Below are 16899 nucleotides of genomic sequence, written 5' to 3'. Positions count from 1 at the left end.
GTTTGGGGCTGTTTCCAAGGTTAAACATGGGTGGGGAGGTACTAAATCAGGGACCAGGGCAATGCAGGTGCAGGTGAGCTGATGATGTGGTACTCAGGTGGGAGAAGAGGGAACTGTCAACCTGAAGAGCTTCTGGACTTTGACCAGAGACTCCACCTGCTTCTTTAAGCTGACATTTGTTGTGTAAAGGAATGGAGAAAGTAGATCAGACAAGGAGAGGACACAGAGCTTGATCCTACACATATTTTCCCAGAAGTAAATCCAGGGTTCAATTTCCAAGAAGGGGGAACCAGCTCTTTGTTTTCAGAAAGCTACAAAACAGGAGTATGAAGCACACTGGGGTGCAGGCTGTATGTTCTTCCAAGCAAGTCTCCATAGCGTGGAATGTAAAGGAGTTGATTCTGAATTTGTTTAGTCCCTCCTCCATCACCACACCTGTCCAAACATCTAGGCCATTGGCATGAAGTCAGTGAAGTTCTCCTTTGGACAGTGAAACCATTATTCATGAGACAGAAGAAGAAGTAGGCCTGGGTGTTTAACATCTGGCTTTTTTTGGATCAAGACCATTAGGCTTGAGAATGTACAGCCCTCCAGATGCTGATGGTGCCCCTTCTAGCATCTTCACCACAGCCTCTGGAAATTCAGACACTGTGGAAATGTTATCACTGATGAGTGCTGACATTCCTTCCCAGCCACAATATGGAGTTGAGCCTCTGACCACGGTTGGATTGGCATGTGGAATTCATTCCCAAGACCACAGTGTGCTCCAAGCTTTGGGTGCAACGGAATCTGTGTCTTGTCTAGTGAAAACCTGGGGAGTGAAGCAAAGGGATTTCATTCATCACACAAAGCCTTTGTTGGACTTGGCTTTGGCCAGTTTCTGGGTTGGAAGACAGGTTTATGGCTTAGAACACATAACCCAGGCTACCATGGATCATTCAACAGACCATAGTTGTGGCTTAGGGTGGTGTACGAACCCCGTCACTCTCCTCCAGCTTCCAATCCTGGACGATGTTCTTGCGAAGGGAGGTGGGGATAAGAACTTAATTTATTACTCACAAATGAGTCCTTTATCCCAGCCGTGAAACGCAAAGAATGAAAGAAAACAACGGGCAGCCACCATCAACGACTGAATTAACTTTATTGTTTTTTTTTCCTAACTGCAGATTCAAGGTATACAACTGAACATTGCTATTTTCCTTATGAGACTTATAAATAAAAATACAAAAAATGTCCACTACAAAAAAATCTACTGTTAGTAGGATGTAAAAAATATTCTCTTTGCTATAGAAGGCACAAACTTCACTTAGTGACAAATGGAGAGAAAAAAAACCTGCAGCAATACATTGTTTTGGAAAAAAAAACCTTTTGTCATTTTTTTTTCCTTGCCAGAAACATGGAAGGTTTACAGGGAACTGCACCTGTGCCATACAGAATAGATGCAGAAGTAGAGAACGGCAACTAGGAAGGGACATCACAACTTTCTTCGGGGGGTGGGGGGGGGGGAGGACTGATTTATGGTGTCCATGTGTGTGTGCGTGTGTATTTTTAACCTAAATGCATCTAAGACTCTAGAGAAGCTTATAACAAGAAGCACAAACTGCACTGCAAGGAAACTAACAGAAAAGTATTTTGTACAGGGGAAAAAAATATACACAACACAGCATTTTACAAATAAACTAAAACCAGAACATAACAAAAAACTGGCACCTTCTAAAGTTAGGCTAACAGGAGGTGCTGAGGTAGACCGAGCCAGGACAGCAATTAAAACAGGATTTATCTTTTAACATGAAGCAATCAAACTGGCACTTCTGCAGGGACAACATTAAGAGATAAGCAAAACATGACAAATTAAGAATAAGCTTTAAATTTGCTTGGTCCAGAAGGACAAAATTGGTCCTCAGTGCTATAATATATATATATATATATATGTATATAAATATTTTATATAGACAGATATAGATAGGTAGGTGTGTATATACATATACATATACATACACATACATACCCAGGTCTATCTATGAACATAAATGGAGATTTAGCATGGCTTCTGAGCCTCAAAAAAAAAAAAAAAAAACATGCATCCTTTAACACTAAGTGTTTGGCAAAAACACTCAGTATTTGCCAAACAAATACTGAGACATGTCAAGAAAATGACAGCCCTGTGCTGAGGGAGGTCATGGTAAGGAGAGAGTCAAGGCTTGCTCAAACATCCAGCCCCGGGAGACCCCAACCATCTTTTGCCCCACGGTCTCGGCTCTGCCCCACTCCACCCCGGCTTTCTCTGAGTCAAGGGAAAGCATGGCCCTCTGGCAGCCTTTAAGGACTGGAGGGCGGGGCCAGAAAGAAGTGGGTGGGGCCAGGAGGAAGAAGTGGGCGGGGCCAGGAGAAAAATCCCATTGGGCTATTTTGAGTTGAAATGATACCGCTTAATGGGGTGAACTTACCCAGGCACCACACTTTTACTAATTCTCTGCTGCTACCAACACAGCAAGACTTGGCAACTTTTGGATGGGCTCTGGGTGAGTCTTTCAAAGTTTTTTGCCGGGGGGCGGGGGAGCTCCCATGCTCAGGTTGTGCAAGTCATGTTGCTATGAAACTGAACAGCAGCCCCCTGAAGGAATGGGAAGAATGGGGCGGAAGGGGCAAATAAGGATGGGATGACCGGAGCACAAAGTGACCTGGCCACCTTTCCTTGCACGGACAGAGCCCCTGCCACCCGTGCCAGGCTTCTGGATCCCTGAAGCTGCAGGGCAGCGAACTGGAGGCTGAGAACTGGGGGAGCCAGAATTTCTCCTTTCTAGAAATAAAGATGGAGCACACCATGACATTCCTTAGCTAGCAAGTCCTACCTAATCCCCCCAGGTACCAAATCATTAAGAAAGCACTGCAGCATTTTATTCCTTTTTAAAAAATGCGCGAAAATCAACACACACACACACACACACACACAAACACACTCCTTTTTCAGGCACAAAGATTAAAAAAAAGGAAAAGCCATTTTCCAAAGTTGTGTTGAGGATCGTACTAAAGCAGCGCCGGTCTTGTTTCCCACCACAAAGCAGCCACAAAGTTAGATTTCTCCATCAGACGGACACGCACGAAACACACACCTGCAAGGGGTTGTATACAATAATCTTAATGCTTTCAGTTTCTGAAATTTATTCCCAAAGCAACAATCACAGACAGCCAGGAGTATATACTTGCAAAGGGAAGCAAAATAAAATCAAAGGAAAGGTGTCGGTGGGCCAGCCAGAGCGGTGGATTTGCAGGGGGGCAAGGGCTGAATAACATGCTGCCAGGCGCCTGCGTCTGAGTGCTGGAACGGCAGCGGCCTGTTTTTCCTGGGGCAGAGCGGAGGGGGGACCCTAGGCAGCCCGTGGGCATCTAGCCCCGGAACCCCCTGAACTCAGATCTGGTTTGTGCAGGTCCAGTCTTGTAGCCCACCCTGTTCCCCACACTTGTGCTCCAAAGCGACCGACCCTGCTGCCGCCGATCAAACACCACTTCGACCGGCACATGCAGTGGGCAGAGGACCTCTTTCCAACCACCCTTCCGAGAGAGGGAGGGAGGAAAACCACCGCCTGCAAGCCCGCCGCATGGTTCTCGATGTGGTGTGTGCTCGCTCAAAGCAGCCGAGTGTCTTTCCCCACCCCACTCCAACCTGTCCCGTCCAGGGCGCGCAAAGGGTCCCACAGAGAACCCCCGGCCAAAACGCGTTCCCCAAGTGTGCTTCAGAAGCCGTGACGCCCACCCTAATCTAATACCCTCTGATATGGCAGACGCTTTACAACAATACTGCATGATTTATTATTTAATACTAGGTTTCAAACGCACACCCGCACACGCAAACATATTCCTGTTCACATTACAAAAGGGGGACAACATCCTGCTGAAAACGCAACACAGAGACTAACAAATGTTACAAAAATATTACACTTCTGAAATAATTTATCAGCCCAACACTTTTAGCTTGGTGAGTGGTGGGGAAGAGAGGAAGATTCCTCCAACACCCCCCGCCCTTTACAAAGACAACACCCAACAGTGTTGGGCCTACATCAGAAGGGCCATATGGCCACCTCTGACAACTGTCACACTGGTACATTTACTGCATATTGTTCGTTAAAAGTTCTGCCTTGAATGCTGTCATTTTTTTTTCACATTATAAACAAAACTCTACTTAACTATTCACATATTCAAGTTTAACTGGTTTTTTTTAACCACATTGCTAAATATTTCACTAAATTGTCAACTCTCTGGACTTCACAATGACAGAGTCTCTTTTATCTCCCCTCCCCCCATTTTTAAGGCCTTCAATATTTTCCAACATTGAGAAAGGATCAGGGTCAGATTTTAGGAGGGTAAATGCGTTGAGCAACAGGATAGAGACATATCCTTTGAAATTCTCCTTTTCTTCCATCTACACTTTCTTCCCTAAACATTCCCCCCTCCCCATATATAAATGCAGCTAAATTACAAAATAAAATGTAAAATTGCAAACAGAAAGCATGAGATGAAAACTGAAATGAAATTTACAAAGCCACCCACCCACTAATATTGCAAAACTGTGCTTCTGTATCTGCCAAAAAAAAAAAAAGAACAAGAAACTAACAATAACAACATCAACTTAAAAAGAGGTAGCTTTTCAAGTTAATCTCTGAGCCATGTCAGGCTGGATCATAAAAACAAACACCCATTTTGGTAGTAGTAGTAGTAGTAATAATAATAATAATAATAATAATAATAATAATAATGCACAATAAACACGAAACAAGAAGGCTGACGTGGAAAACAATGTCCGTGGGGTTTTGTTGGCTGTGTTTAAACACGGGTGCTGGGTGCAAATGCTCTCTTCCAGCCCTGCCTTGTGGCCTTTTCAACCATGAACCCCAACTCGTCCCCCCCCCGCACAGAAAGCCAACTCAAAAAAGCTCATGAGGTCACAAGAAACTGAGGTAATTTCAAGTACAATGTGCGAAATGAAAAAATCATTCAAAATGAAAGTAATGACAACATGAAAGACGAACAGCAGCTACTCTCCCCTCTCGGCTGCAATGGCGACAGAAGACTGGGCAGGAAGGGCCTCAAGGGAAGACCTGCTGGGAGGGTGTTAAATGGGGTGGGGTAGAGAGAAGAGAAAGAACCTCTCCCCTTGGCCTAATTGCACCAAGTGTCAAGATCAGTGTTTCTCAACCTTGGCAACTTCAAGATGCGTGGACTTCGACTCCCAGAATTCTGGCTGGGGAATTCTGGGAGTCGAAGTCCACGCATCTTGAAGTTGCCAAGGTTGAGAAACACCGGTCAAGATGGAGAAGGAAGGAAGCCTCAAGTGAGTTGCCAGTGTTTCAAGCAGGGTGGAGGGCAACCTTTCCGAGCCAAGGGTTACACTCCAGGGAGGGCATCCCGGGACAAAGACATGAGAGGGGCCAAGTAAAAACCTAAACGGGACTGAATTTCGATTGCACTTAAATCAAGGACATTAAGTAAACTCAACAGCAGTTACTCCACACATTTATTCATTCCTTCTTCTGCCAAATGACAATTTGGTGGCGATTTTTGGAAAAGCACTGGAGGTTGCCCCTAAGGCTTTGGGGGGGGGGAGGTCTCAGGTTGCACATCTCCCCTGGTGCAAAAAGAAGGGTGACCTGGAAGAGAAAGAACAGCCAAGGAGGTGACCCCCCAACCAAGAGATAGGCCTGTGTCAGAATTGCTCATCCTCTTGGCATGTTCGTTACATGCAAAGCAGAAACAGAGGATCTTGCCAAGATGAAGGCACTGGGGACAAGTTCTACTTGCTGATGGTTACAAGGTGGCCACCCCAGACAAACTAGCATCTCAGATAAGCCCAGGTGGCTGTCAGGAGACACACATGCACAGAGAGAGCATTTGCTTCTACACCGCTTGGAGCTGTCCTCAGCCTTCCCGTAAGAGGAAGTAGGGCCATGCCAGGACTCTCCACTTTGGGTCAAACCTACCAGGCCAATTTATCTGGCTGCCAATTACTGCATGAAGAGCAGAAAAAGCACAAGGCCAAGCCAGCCTTGCCTTTTTTGCTACCCATCCCCACATTGGCTCTGCAGATATCAGGCCATTAGTCCTGGGCAGAAGGAAGACCCAGGGTGAACCTTTTGGGGAGAGAGGTCCATGGGCCAAGAAGGCAGAAGCCAAGACTGCAAAGGGTCCTCCACATTGCACTGCACTACAACCTTGACACACATCAAACCCAGGTGGCCATTATCAGCTACAGAAGGTAAGACTCTTCAGACAGCCCAAGATCATGAATAATTGAACCACAATTGAATTGTGTTTGTGTCCATCCATCTATGCCCAGATTCTCTCCAGCTAAATGTGAGTGAAGCTGAGACTTCCATGGACTTTGTCTTGCAGTTAAACAGAGGAGGGACTTGGACAGTGGCTGTTGACTAGGAGAAAGCATAGCCCTTTCACCCCCATGGAAGTCAATGGGGAAGTGCTTGAGAACAGAGAGCTTCGCGGAGCTCCCCAAAGCCTCAGAAGGCGGGATCGGGGCCTCTCTAGCAGCTGCTGGGTTTCCCCTGAGCCTTGTCGTTTTGATTTCTCCCCTGCTCAGAAAAGGTTGGCCATTCACAGTAGCAAATGTGCAAACTTATGCTGCCTCTCTCCTCTGCATCCCTCTCCCCTCTCGCTTCAAAAATAAATAAATAAAAATAAATGCATAGAATGGTCTTTGGTCAGAAGAAAGGGTTGCAGCTCACGGGGAATATCTGGAGGCAAATTCCGAGGGCATCCAGGGTCATGCTCTTTGAGGCAGCAACCCCCAGCGTTTGAGTTGCAAAGGCCAAAACTTGGTCGGTAGAATCTATGGGAAAAGGTTTGGCGCTGTGGGTGCACATGAATTCTACTGCTCTTCCATAGCAGAGAGCCTTCAGACCCCCAGGACACACTCTACACTTCCTTCATCTTCTCAAGCAGTGGCCAGGTAGGATCTAGGATGCTCCAAGGCACCTGGTACCTTCCCCCCAGCATCCTCTGTGGCACCACAGAACTTCATGGGTATCCTGCTCTCCAAATGTTCCATCTCTCCCAAAGATGTGCTTGGATTTGGCAGCTAAGTCACCTCTCAAAGGAACCAGTGAGGAAAAGAGGGTGAAAACTTGGAGGAATTTGCAGGATGCCTGTGCAGAAAACTGCATCCTGCTTGGCAGGAGGGGGGGAGGGGGGGAATGGGACACCTGTCACTTCCAGGAGGACTGTGGACATGTTGGGGACTGGCATTGGAGCAACACAAAAGGAATCCAACAGAGAATCCTCACAACACTACAATTCCCAAGAACCCTTGGGAAACCAAGGCAGCAATGCAGGGGGCTGATTGGACCTCAGCTTACACTATGACAGAGAGAAATCGACCATCCCCCACGGAGCACTGAGGGCCAGATGGAGCCCAGAGCCACCGGGCACACAGGGGCCACGACCACCACGCCAGACAACGTCACGGCTGGCCAGGGCTGGGGATGGGTCAGGGGGATGTTCCTTGGCGGATTCTTTCAGGGAGCTCTATGGGGTTTCCCCCTCCTGCTGATCTCTCCCTGCCCCACTCACTCCTGGCAACTTGAAGGACAATGGAAGCTGGAAAAGAAATGGCCAGCAAATCCTGGATGAATAGAACCGAAAGCAGAAAGGAAGAAAATTGGGAGAGAAAAAGAAAAGGGGAGGGAGCAATCCAGGGGGTTGGTTCTGTCTAGTCCTTTCCAGCTTCTTCTCTCCATTTGTCCCTTCAGACGTAGCACAGGTAGAGATAGGTCTTCTCTATCCTCCAGTCTGCTGGAATCTCCTCTGGCTTGTGGCCTTTCATGTGCTTCTGCATGGCGGAAAGGCTGGGGCAGTATTCCAGGCAGATGGTGCACTGGTACGGCGAGGCTCCGTTGTGGGTCCTGAGATGCTTTATCATGGCGGAGTAATCTCGGGACCGCTGGTGGCAGAGTTTGCACTCAAATGGCTTCTCGCCTGCGGAGGGAGAGGAGGAGGAGAAAGGAGAGGAGGAGGAGGGGAGAAGGAGAAGGTGAAGGAAAAGGAGGAGGGGAGGAGGAGGAGGAGAAAGGAGGAAAGAGGAAGGGAAAAGGGAAAGGAGGAGGAGGAGAAAGGAGGAAAGAGGAAGGAAAAAGGGAAAGGAGGAGGAGGAGGAAGAGGAGGAGGAGAAGGAGGAGGAGGAGGAGAGAATCATGGGTGGGGGGTGATTCAAGCTATTGCAACAATGCTGAGCATGGCATGGATGGCCACCTTGATGCCGGTCCCTGCCAAGAAGCAGTGACCATCCCCAAACACTTGGGGGCACTGCCCCACATTGTCTGTCAAGGGGGCACATGCGTGGCCTTCAAAAGCCATCAAGTTTTGTTTTTTAAAAAAATATATGCTAGAAAGGGTACATTATTTAATACAGAAGAAGTCACCATACCAACTTACATTTGTTTTTGCCCTGCTGCATTGTCCCACCCTGGCCTGCATGGCCCTGGCTTCCCCAACAGCTCTGGACCCCATACAGTAAAAAAAAAAAGGGAAGGCTTGTTCTGCGCACACATGCACACACTTATCGACACTCAGAATACTTGCTCCACAAGCCCGTGCTGGGTTGGTCCTTGGAGGCTGGGGGCAGGGGGGAGAAGCAGTGACCAGCCGAACATCTCTGGTCAGAAGCGCAAATCAGGATCAGGTGGTCCTGTGTTGCAGGACCACCACCACCCCTTTTCAGAAGACAAACTGAATTTTGCCATCTGTAGATTTAACAAATTTGCGTCAAGCGTTTTGCGCGCAGGGTCCTGCTCCAACCGGACCCGGGGCTGGGAGCAGAAGAACTCTCCTTACCAGCTTCCTGGAGGTCAGAAGCCCCTGCTCTTTTTTCAACCCCCAGGGACCAGCAGCTTTTTAAAAAATGAGCTGGAGAACTGTAGCGAGGGCGAGGTTTTCGACTGGGCCTTTTCCTGGGATCCCAGAGCTCGGGATGTGGGGACAGGAGGGAGAACGGCCACCTGGGATCGAGCCTTGCATTCACTGGTCAGGGCTAATTCTGCGCACTGCTTCCCACAGGGGGGTCAGCGGGCCTCTCCCAGAGACCCCTTTTGATCCTGTGTGCTGCTGCAGCCCCGGCTGAAAGCCGAAGGGGCTTCCGCAGTACAGTAATTAGCAGCCTTCCTTTCCCCAGTATCAATACCCATTCCATGCCCAGGCAGAGCGAATAATGAAGTAATGAAGAGGAAAAGCAATCTAAATATCGACCTGCTGTTTACGAAAGCCGCATGCCCCCAGCACCCTCGCGACGCACAAGCTGCCAGTGGGAAAACCCCACCCCATCGGCCGGGCACCCCTTACCTGTGTGGACCCGGTAGTGGGTCTCTAGCTGATGCTTGAGGCTGAACTTCTTGCCGCAGCCGTTGCACTCGTAGGGTTTCTCCCCAGTGTGGATGCGCTTGTGTCCTTTCAAAGTGCTCTCGTCTCGGAAGCAGCTACCGCAGAATTCGCACTCGTACGGATGGTCGCCTGCAACCAGGACAGCGGGGTCAGAGGGAAGTCGTCTGTGGGCAAACAGGCAAGGTCTGGTCCTCCCCACAAGGGGAAGGGCCTGGGTTCGAAAAGGGCAGGAGAGTGGCTTCTCTCAAGGAGGCGGCTATGGAGACTGGAGATGGTCACCCCCTGTGATGGTGTGTGGGAAAGACCTTGGGAGATGCTGCCTAGGGAACGGTCAGATAAGAGTCAGCATAGCCCACAGCTGCATAATGGGAAGAGAAAGAGGCTCGGAAGGGATCTTCCCTAGTTTCTCAGGCTGTAAAGGAGGTGGCCAGAGACTTGCAAGATTCTGTTACTGTAGCCTTACAATCTTCAGCAAAGGATCGTTACCTTGTTGTGGTGCTGGAGTTTGAGCACCTCAATGATGCCATGAGCTAAACCGTGAAGGGCCACCCAAGACGGGAAGGTCATGACAGAGAGGTCAGACTAAATGCGATCCCTGGGGAAGGTAATGGCAACCCACCCCAGTATTCTTGCCGTGAAAACTAAATGGATCAGTACAACCAGAGATATGTCGGTATACCATCGGAAGATGAGACCCCCAGGTCGGAAGATGGTCAAAATGCTACTGGGGAGGAACAGAGGATGAGTTCAACTAGCCCCAGACGTGATGACGCAGCTAGCTGAAAGCTGAAAGGACGGCTAGCGGCCGACGGTGCTGGTGGTGAACGGCGAATCCAATGTTCTAAGGATCAACGCACCACTGGAACCTGGAATGTAAGATCTATGAGCCAGGGCAAATTGGATGTGGTTATTGGTGAGATGTCAAGATTAAAGATAGACATTCTGGGCGTCAGTGAACTGAAATGGACTGGAATGGGCCACTTCACATCAAATGACCACCAGATCTACTACTGTGGACAAGAGGACCACAGAAGAAATGGAGTAGCCTTCATAATTAATAGTAAAGTGGCTAAAGCAGTGCTTGGATACAATCCAAAAAACGACAGAATGATCTTAATTCGAATTCATGGCAAGCCATCTAACATCACAGTGATCCAAATATACGCCCCAACCACAGATGCTGAAGAAGCTGAAGTAGAGCAGTTCTATGAGGATCTGCAGCACCTACTGGACAACACGCCTAAAAGAGATGTTATTTTCATCACGGGAGACTGGAATGCTAAGGTGGGCAGTCAAATGACACCTGGAATTACAGGTAAGCATGGCCTGGGTGAACAAAACGAAGCAGGACACAGGCTGATAGAATTTTGCCAAGACAACTCAATGTGCATAACAAACACCCTCTTCCAGCAACCTAAGAGACGGCTTTATACATGGACTTCACCAGATGGACAACACCGAAATCAGATTGACTACATCCTTTGCAGCCAAAGGTGGCGGACATCTATACAGTCGGTAAAAACAAGGCCTGGAGCTGACTGTAGTTCCGATCACGAACTTCTTATTGCACAATTTAGGATCAGACTAAAGAGATTAGGGAAGACCCACAGATCAGCTAGATATGAGCTCACTAATATGCAGTGGAGGTGAAGAATAGATTTAAGGGACTGGACTTAGTAGATAGGGTCCCGGAAGAACTATGGACAGAAGTTCACAACATTGTTCAGGAGGCGGCAACAAAATACATCCCAAAGAAAGAGAAAACCAAGAAGGCAAAATGGCTGTCTGCTGAGACACTAGAAGTAGCCCAAGAACGAAGGAAAGCAAAAGGCAACAGTGCTAGGGGGAGATATGCCCAATTAAATGCAAAATTCCAGAGGTTAGCCAGAAGAGATAAGGAATTATTTTTAAACAAGCAATGCGCGGAAGTGGAAGAAGACAATAGAATAGGAAGGACAAGAGACCTCTTCCAGAAAATTAGAAACATCGGAGGTAAATTCCAGGCAAAGATGGGTATGATCAAAAACAAAGATGGCAAGGACCTAACAGAAGAAGAAGAGATCAAGAAAAGGTGGCAAGAATATACGGAAGACCTGTATAGGAAGGATAACAATATCGGGGATAGCTTTGACGGTGTGGTCAGTGAGCTAGAGCCAGACAACCTGAAGAGTGAGGTTGAGTGGGCCTTAAGAAGCATTGCTAATAACAAGGCAGCAGGAGACGACGGCATCCCAGCTGAACTGTTCAAAATCTTGCAAGACGATGCTGTCAAGGTGATGCATGCTATATGCCAGCAAATTTGGAAAACACAAGAATGGCCACCAGATTGGAAACAATCAACTTATATCCCCATACCAAAAAAGGGGAACACTAAAGAATGTTCAAACTATTGAACAGTGGCACTCATTTCACATGCCAGTAAGGTAATGCTCAAGATCCTGCAAGGTAGACTTCAGCAGTTCATGGAGCGAGAATTGCCAGATGTACAAGCTGGATTTAGAAAAGGCAGAGGAACTAGGGACCAAATTGTCAATATCCGCTGGATAATGGAAAAAGCCAGGGAGTTTCAGAAAAACATCTATTTCTGTTTTATTGACTATTCTAAAGCCTTTGACTGTGTGGACCATAACAAATTGTGGCAAGTTCTTAGTGGTATGGGGATACCAAGTCATCTTGTCTGCCTCCTGAAGAATCTGTATAACGACCAAGTAGCTACAGTAAGAACAGACCATGGGACAACGGACTGGTTTAAGATTGGGAAAGGAGCACGGCAGGGCTGTATACTCTCACGCTACCTATTCAACTGGTACACAGAACACATCATGTGACAAGCTGGGCTTGAGGAATCCAAGGCTGGAGTTAAAATCGCTGGAAGAAACATTAACAATCTCAGATATGCAGATGATACCACCAGCTTGATTGATAACTGGCAAATAGAGGGAGAAAATGTAGAAGCAGTGAAAGACTTTGTATTTCTAGGTGCAAAGATTACTGCAGATGCTGACTGCAATCAGGAAATCAGAAGACGCTTAATCCTTGGGAGAAGAGCAATGACAAATCTCGATAAAATAGTTAAGAGCAGAGACATCACGCTGACAACAATGGTCCGCATAGTTAAAGCAATGGTGTTCCCCGTAGTAACATATGGCTGCGAGAGCTGGACCATAAGGAAGGCTGAGAGAAGGAAGATCGATGCTTTTGAACTGTGGTGTTGGAGGAAAATTCTGAGAGCGCCTTGGACTGCAAGAAGATCCAACCAGTCCATCCTCCAGGAAATTAAGCCAGACTGCTCACTTGAGGGGATGATATTAAAGGCCAAACTGAAATACTTTGGCCACATAATGAGAAGACAGGACACCCTGGAGAAGATGTTGATGCTAGGGAGAGTGGAAGGCAAAAGGAAGAGGGGCCGACCAAGGGCAAGATGGATGGATGATATTCTAGAGGTGACAGACTCGTCCCTGGGGGAGCTGGGGGTGTTGATGACCGACAGGAAGCTCTGGCGTGGGCTGGTCCATGAAGTCACAAAGAGTCGGAAGTGACTAAATGAATAAACAACAAGCTTTACAATAAAGTAGAATTAGCTCATCTGGTTGTGTTCCCTGTCTGGTCTACTTGGTAAGGCTGACACCCCACTTCTACAGTGGTCAAGAGGCAACAGTTTGGGACAAGCACCCCTATTAGATTCTAACCTACCCTTTAGTGGAGGACAAGGATGTGCCTCCAAGTCCTGGTTGATGGTCAGGGCCTTTTGGCAGTGGAAGAGTTGACTGGGCAGGGGAAGAGAGACTCCAGAATGGTGGAAGGCTCAGATGCCACCTCCGTGGAGGATTTGACAGAAGCAAAGGAAGGGAAATCTTGGCCCATCAATCCTCAGTGCCAGGAAACCCAAGTCATGATGATGAAGTGGGAATGGAAGAGCATGTCTCGAAGGCTTTTTCCTAACCATTCAAGGTTAGCCTCTTCCTTCACCACCACAAGTTTGTGACAATGGACTCAGAAGCTTTAAACATTGATTTATAAAAGTTCATCACTGTATCCCCATCCGCCCAGGAAACCTATCAGACCAGGGACTCTAATTAGAAGAACATCTAGAGGAATGGTTCCTAAAGGCAGAAGGACTGACACGCTCCCTCACCCTGTGGGTCAGCTTTTAATCCTCTACAGTCCCCAAAGAGCTCTGGTTGAGGAGACTGAAGAGGAGGAGCAAGATGTTCTTCAGGAGGGTTTCACACTTGATCTTCTGGAACTCTGGTTCTAGAAATGTTCCAGAAGGGCCTTAGTGAAGTTTGTCACACTGGGTAGCAAAACACTGTGAAAAATGGCTATTCTGTCCAGATTAACAGTTTAACCGATGAGGCCTCTGAGGTTGCCCTGCTTGTAAGTGCAGCCTTCCTTGGCTTCAAATCCTTGGCTTCAAGGGGGGGTGGAAAGGAAGCCATGGCTACTAAGAGAGCCTCCTTTTCTGGCCAAGAAGCATCGATGGAAAAGGCCCTCGGATCTCGGGAAGTGAGGAGGAGGAGGCTGCCAGGCTGGAGAGGTGCAGGGGCCTTATTATCATCCTCAGCAGTTGCTAACAAGGTGAGTCTATGGAGGAGACCCAAAAGGTGGGCTTGGTCACTCTCATCGGCGAGGAGGGACACAAGCCACGTCTTCCCAAGGCTGCGAGTCCCGGAAACTCAGAATGCAAGGTTCTTCTCAGAGGACAAATGAGTTCTTTTTTTATTTCCTTTTTCCTTTTCCTCCCCCACCCCACCCCCACTTTTTGGTATATTGTTAAATTTGCTTCACTTATATATTATATATATATATATTTAATTTGTATATATAATTTATATATAATTTATGATTTATGTAATTATACTATATATAATTTATACTTACATATAGTAACAATGCAAAGAGACCTTATTACTAAATAAGCAGCTTAAGATTGAAACGTTTATCACGCAACAAAAACTTTGGTGCAATTCGCCGCGGTCCCTTATTCAACGCTCTACTCAACTCTGGGTGAAAAAGGCCATTTTATCTTTGTCATGTTGACATCCTACATTGTAACTAATATTGATAGCATACGTTTTCCCCCTCTTCTTTATCTGCAAAAATCTAAGTTGTGTAAATAATAGAATGCCAATAATTTTCAATTAATATTGTAAAAACATCACTGTGTGGAAACAATACAATGTCTCAAGATTTATAACAACATAATGAAAAGGAAAAAAAAACAAAAAACCAGGAGGCTGCTCCTGAAGATGCAGAAGTCAAGAGAGCTTAGAGTGGTCCTGCTGGCGATGCCAGTCATGAGGACAGGGATCTCCAAGTGGGGCGGGGCGCGTTTTCTAGTAGATCTTTGGCTACAAGGTGGTATCTGTAGGACTGCAGGATGGAAAGACAGAGAAAAGACAGATTCTGCGCCACCTTAGGGAACGGCTGTCTTCTTCTTGACAGAGACCTGGTTTCTGGAGCAGCCAACCAAGAGCCTGGGGAATTTGGAAGTTTTCTCACCCAGTGATGTCGGTTCGTTTAGAGTCCTCGGCTGCTCTGCCCCCCTGCAGCTGCACAGGAGAAGGTCTCTGTGCGTGGTTCACCCCTTCAGCCTTTTTCTGGCGCCAGTTGCTGAAAACATCCAGATTTTGACCACCGGCTCAACCAATCTCTCATTTCCAAATCTCAGGGCTCCTTCTCAAAGGGTGGGGGGCGGGAAGGAGGAAGTGAGCAGCTTCAGTTCCTTCTCCCTCTCCTTTAAAAAATATTTATTACAGAAGCTGAATGGAAGGACAATAAAGATAGATTGATCACCCCAGACTTTGTTCATGAATATTTAAATATTGCTGATTTGTCTTGTCAGTGTAATTACAATCTTCTCCAGGCTCGGCAAATCCGACGACCACAAGTTTATGGTAAAGAATGGCCCCACTGTATTTCACTTGTCCTGCTGCAGATGTGCGGAGCCGCCAAGCGTGTAATGCTGCTCCCGTTTCATACATTTTCCTCCGCTGCTGAAAGCTTAAGTCATCCACAATGACCTACGCTTTTTCATTATCCCCATGTCAAACTGAACTCGTGCCTGAGCATAAATTCTCCTCCTTGTTATAGACTCACGGGCCGCCGTCTCCACTTCCTTTGGCCCGTGATATTCTACTATCTTTCTTCCCTCCCTCCTGCTGCTTCATCCCCCCACCCCATGGCTTTAGCCACACATTCTCTCTCTAATTCTCTCCCTCTCCTAAATTAGGACCCTCGTGGCATCAATGCCATCCCCGCAGCAGAATTATCTTCTTCCTCCTCCCACATTTGCTCTGCTGCAGAAGTGAACATGTTGCTCAAAAGTGGGAGCAAACCATCCCAGATCCGATCCAAATGACTGGTCTGATAAAAGTGTGTGTGGTCCTCAAACGGACAGACGAATTCAAAAGCCCCTAATTCTGACTGATGCATCACAACGATTTGGTGATTTCCTTCCAACCAAACCTTTGCCCAGCCTTGCTCAAAAGACACCCCAGAGACAAGAGTGGCCACTTCGTAAGCCGACTGAAATGCTGCAGTGGCCACGACATCCCCTGCTTTGCTGAGGAGTTTTGTTCAAGCGTCTGGTCAGGGCATCCCCATCTCTGGACATCCGAAGAGGAGCTGGGAAAAAGCCGCCACGTGTGACTTGAGGGGAAGAGGTCATTTCTCATGGATCCTAGGACAGCTCAGGTGCCTCCAGGGCCCAAGATGGAATGTCTGCCCTTCCCCAGTCCCAAAGCTGGGTGGAAACATGGGCTCCTGGAGGGCCTGGCATGTAGATGGTTGGCCTGGGGCTCAGCTGTGGAAAACTCAGATCAACCCATGTTGGGAGCAAACTCATATTCTGAGGGCAAGAGGGAATTGTTTAGAAACAGACCCAATCATCCCAGATCCGATCCAAATTACTGGTCCGCTAACTCCTCTTCCCTCCCATCCTTTTTGGACTATCCCTATAGGCAAGGTGAGTAGGCAGTAAGACAGCTAGCTCATGAGAGCTGGTGGGGAACCATGGCTAGGATGATAGAAAGGTGTGACGTGGTGCCTAACCCTCCTCATGGGATTATTGTGAAGATAGCAGGAGATACTGTGCCCTTAAGCAGCTCTTAGAGGACAGAAGGGGTAAAGAATACACCATTGTTTCTGTTGGACTACTAACACGGTTTGCATTTATGCACTCTTTCCCTTCTTTGTAGAAGAGGGCCAATGCCAACGCCACGACTGGTTCCCTACTAATTGCCTTTTCCCAGCAACCACTCTTCCTCCCCACCCCCAATCCCAAGGGGAAGATGTGCTGGTGCACCTGTATGGCACGCTTTAAGACTGCCGCTCGCATGACTTCAAAGGGGTCTTCTGCCTCTATACTTCTCTAATGCCCCCATCATTACGCTTCTGAAGAAGCTGCTCAGTTTCTCTATTTTTGAAGCCAAAGGAAAACTAGTTTGCAGAAAGGGAAAAGAAGTTGGCCATGGAGCTGACCCAGGGAGTGCAGAATGGGCTGGGTTTGGAACA

At 47.5% G+C, this 16899-nt stretch overlaps 1 protein-coding gene across 4 annotated transcripts in view; it reads right to left on the bottom strand.

The window, feature by feature from the left end:
• Nucleotides 1–1124: 1124 nt before the first annotated feature.
• The window catches only part of ZBTB16 (zinc finger and BTB domain containing 16), a 147437-nt gene continuing 131662 nt past the window's right edge, over nucleotides 1125–16899 (bottom strand). For all 4 annotated transcript variants that reach the window (XM_063311054.1, XM_063311051.1, XM_063311055.1 and 1 more), the window contains exons 6-7: nucleotides 9343–9510; nucleotides 1125–7983 (exon numbers count right to left, since the gene is read on the bottom strand). In XM_063311054.1, coding sequence (XP_063167124.1) covers nucleotides 7754–7983; nucleotides 9343–9510 — 398 coding nt within the window. In that variant the 3' untranslated portion in view covers nucleotides 1125–7753. The remainder of the gene's footprint in view (nucleotides 7984–9342; nucleotides 9511–16899) is intronic.

The sequence above is a fragment of the Candoia aspera genome, chromosome 9 (assembly GCF_035149785.1).
Source record: "Candoia aspera isolate rCanAsp1 chromosome 9, rCanAsp1.hap2, whole genome shotgun sequence".
Lineage (NCBI taxonomy): Eukaryota > Metazoa > Chordata > Lepidosauria > Squamata > Boidae > Candoia > Candoia aspera.
Note: the sequence above shows the minus strand (reverse complement) of the source record. Positions and strands in the feature narration are given on the sequence as shown.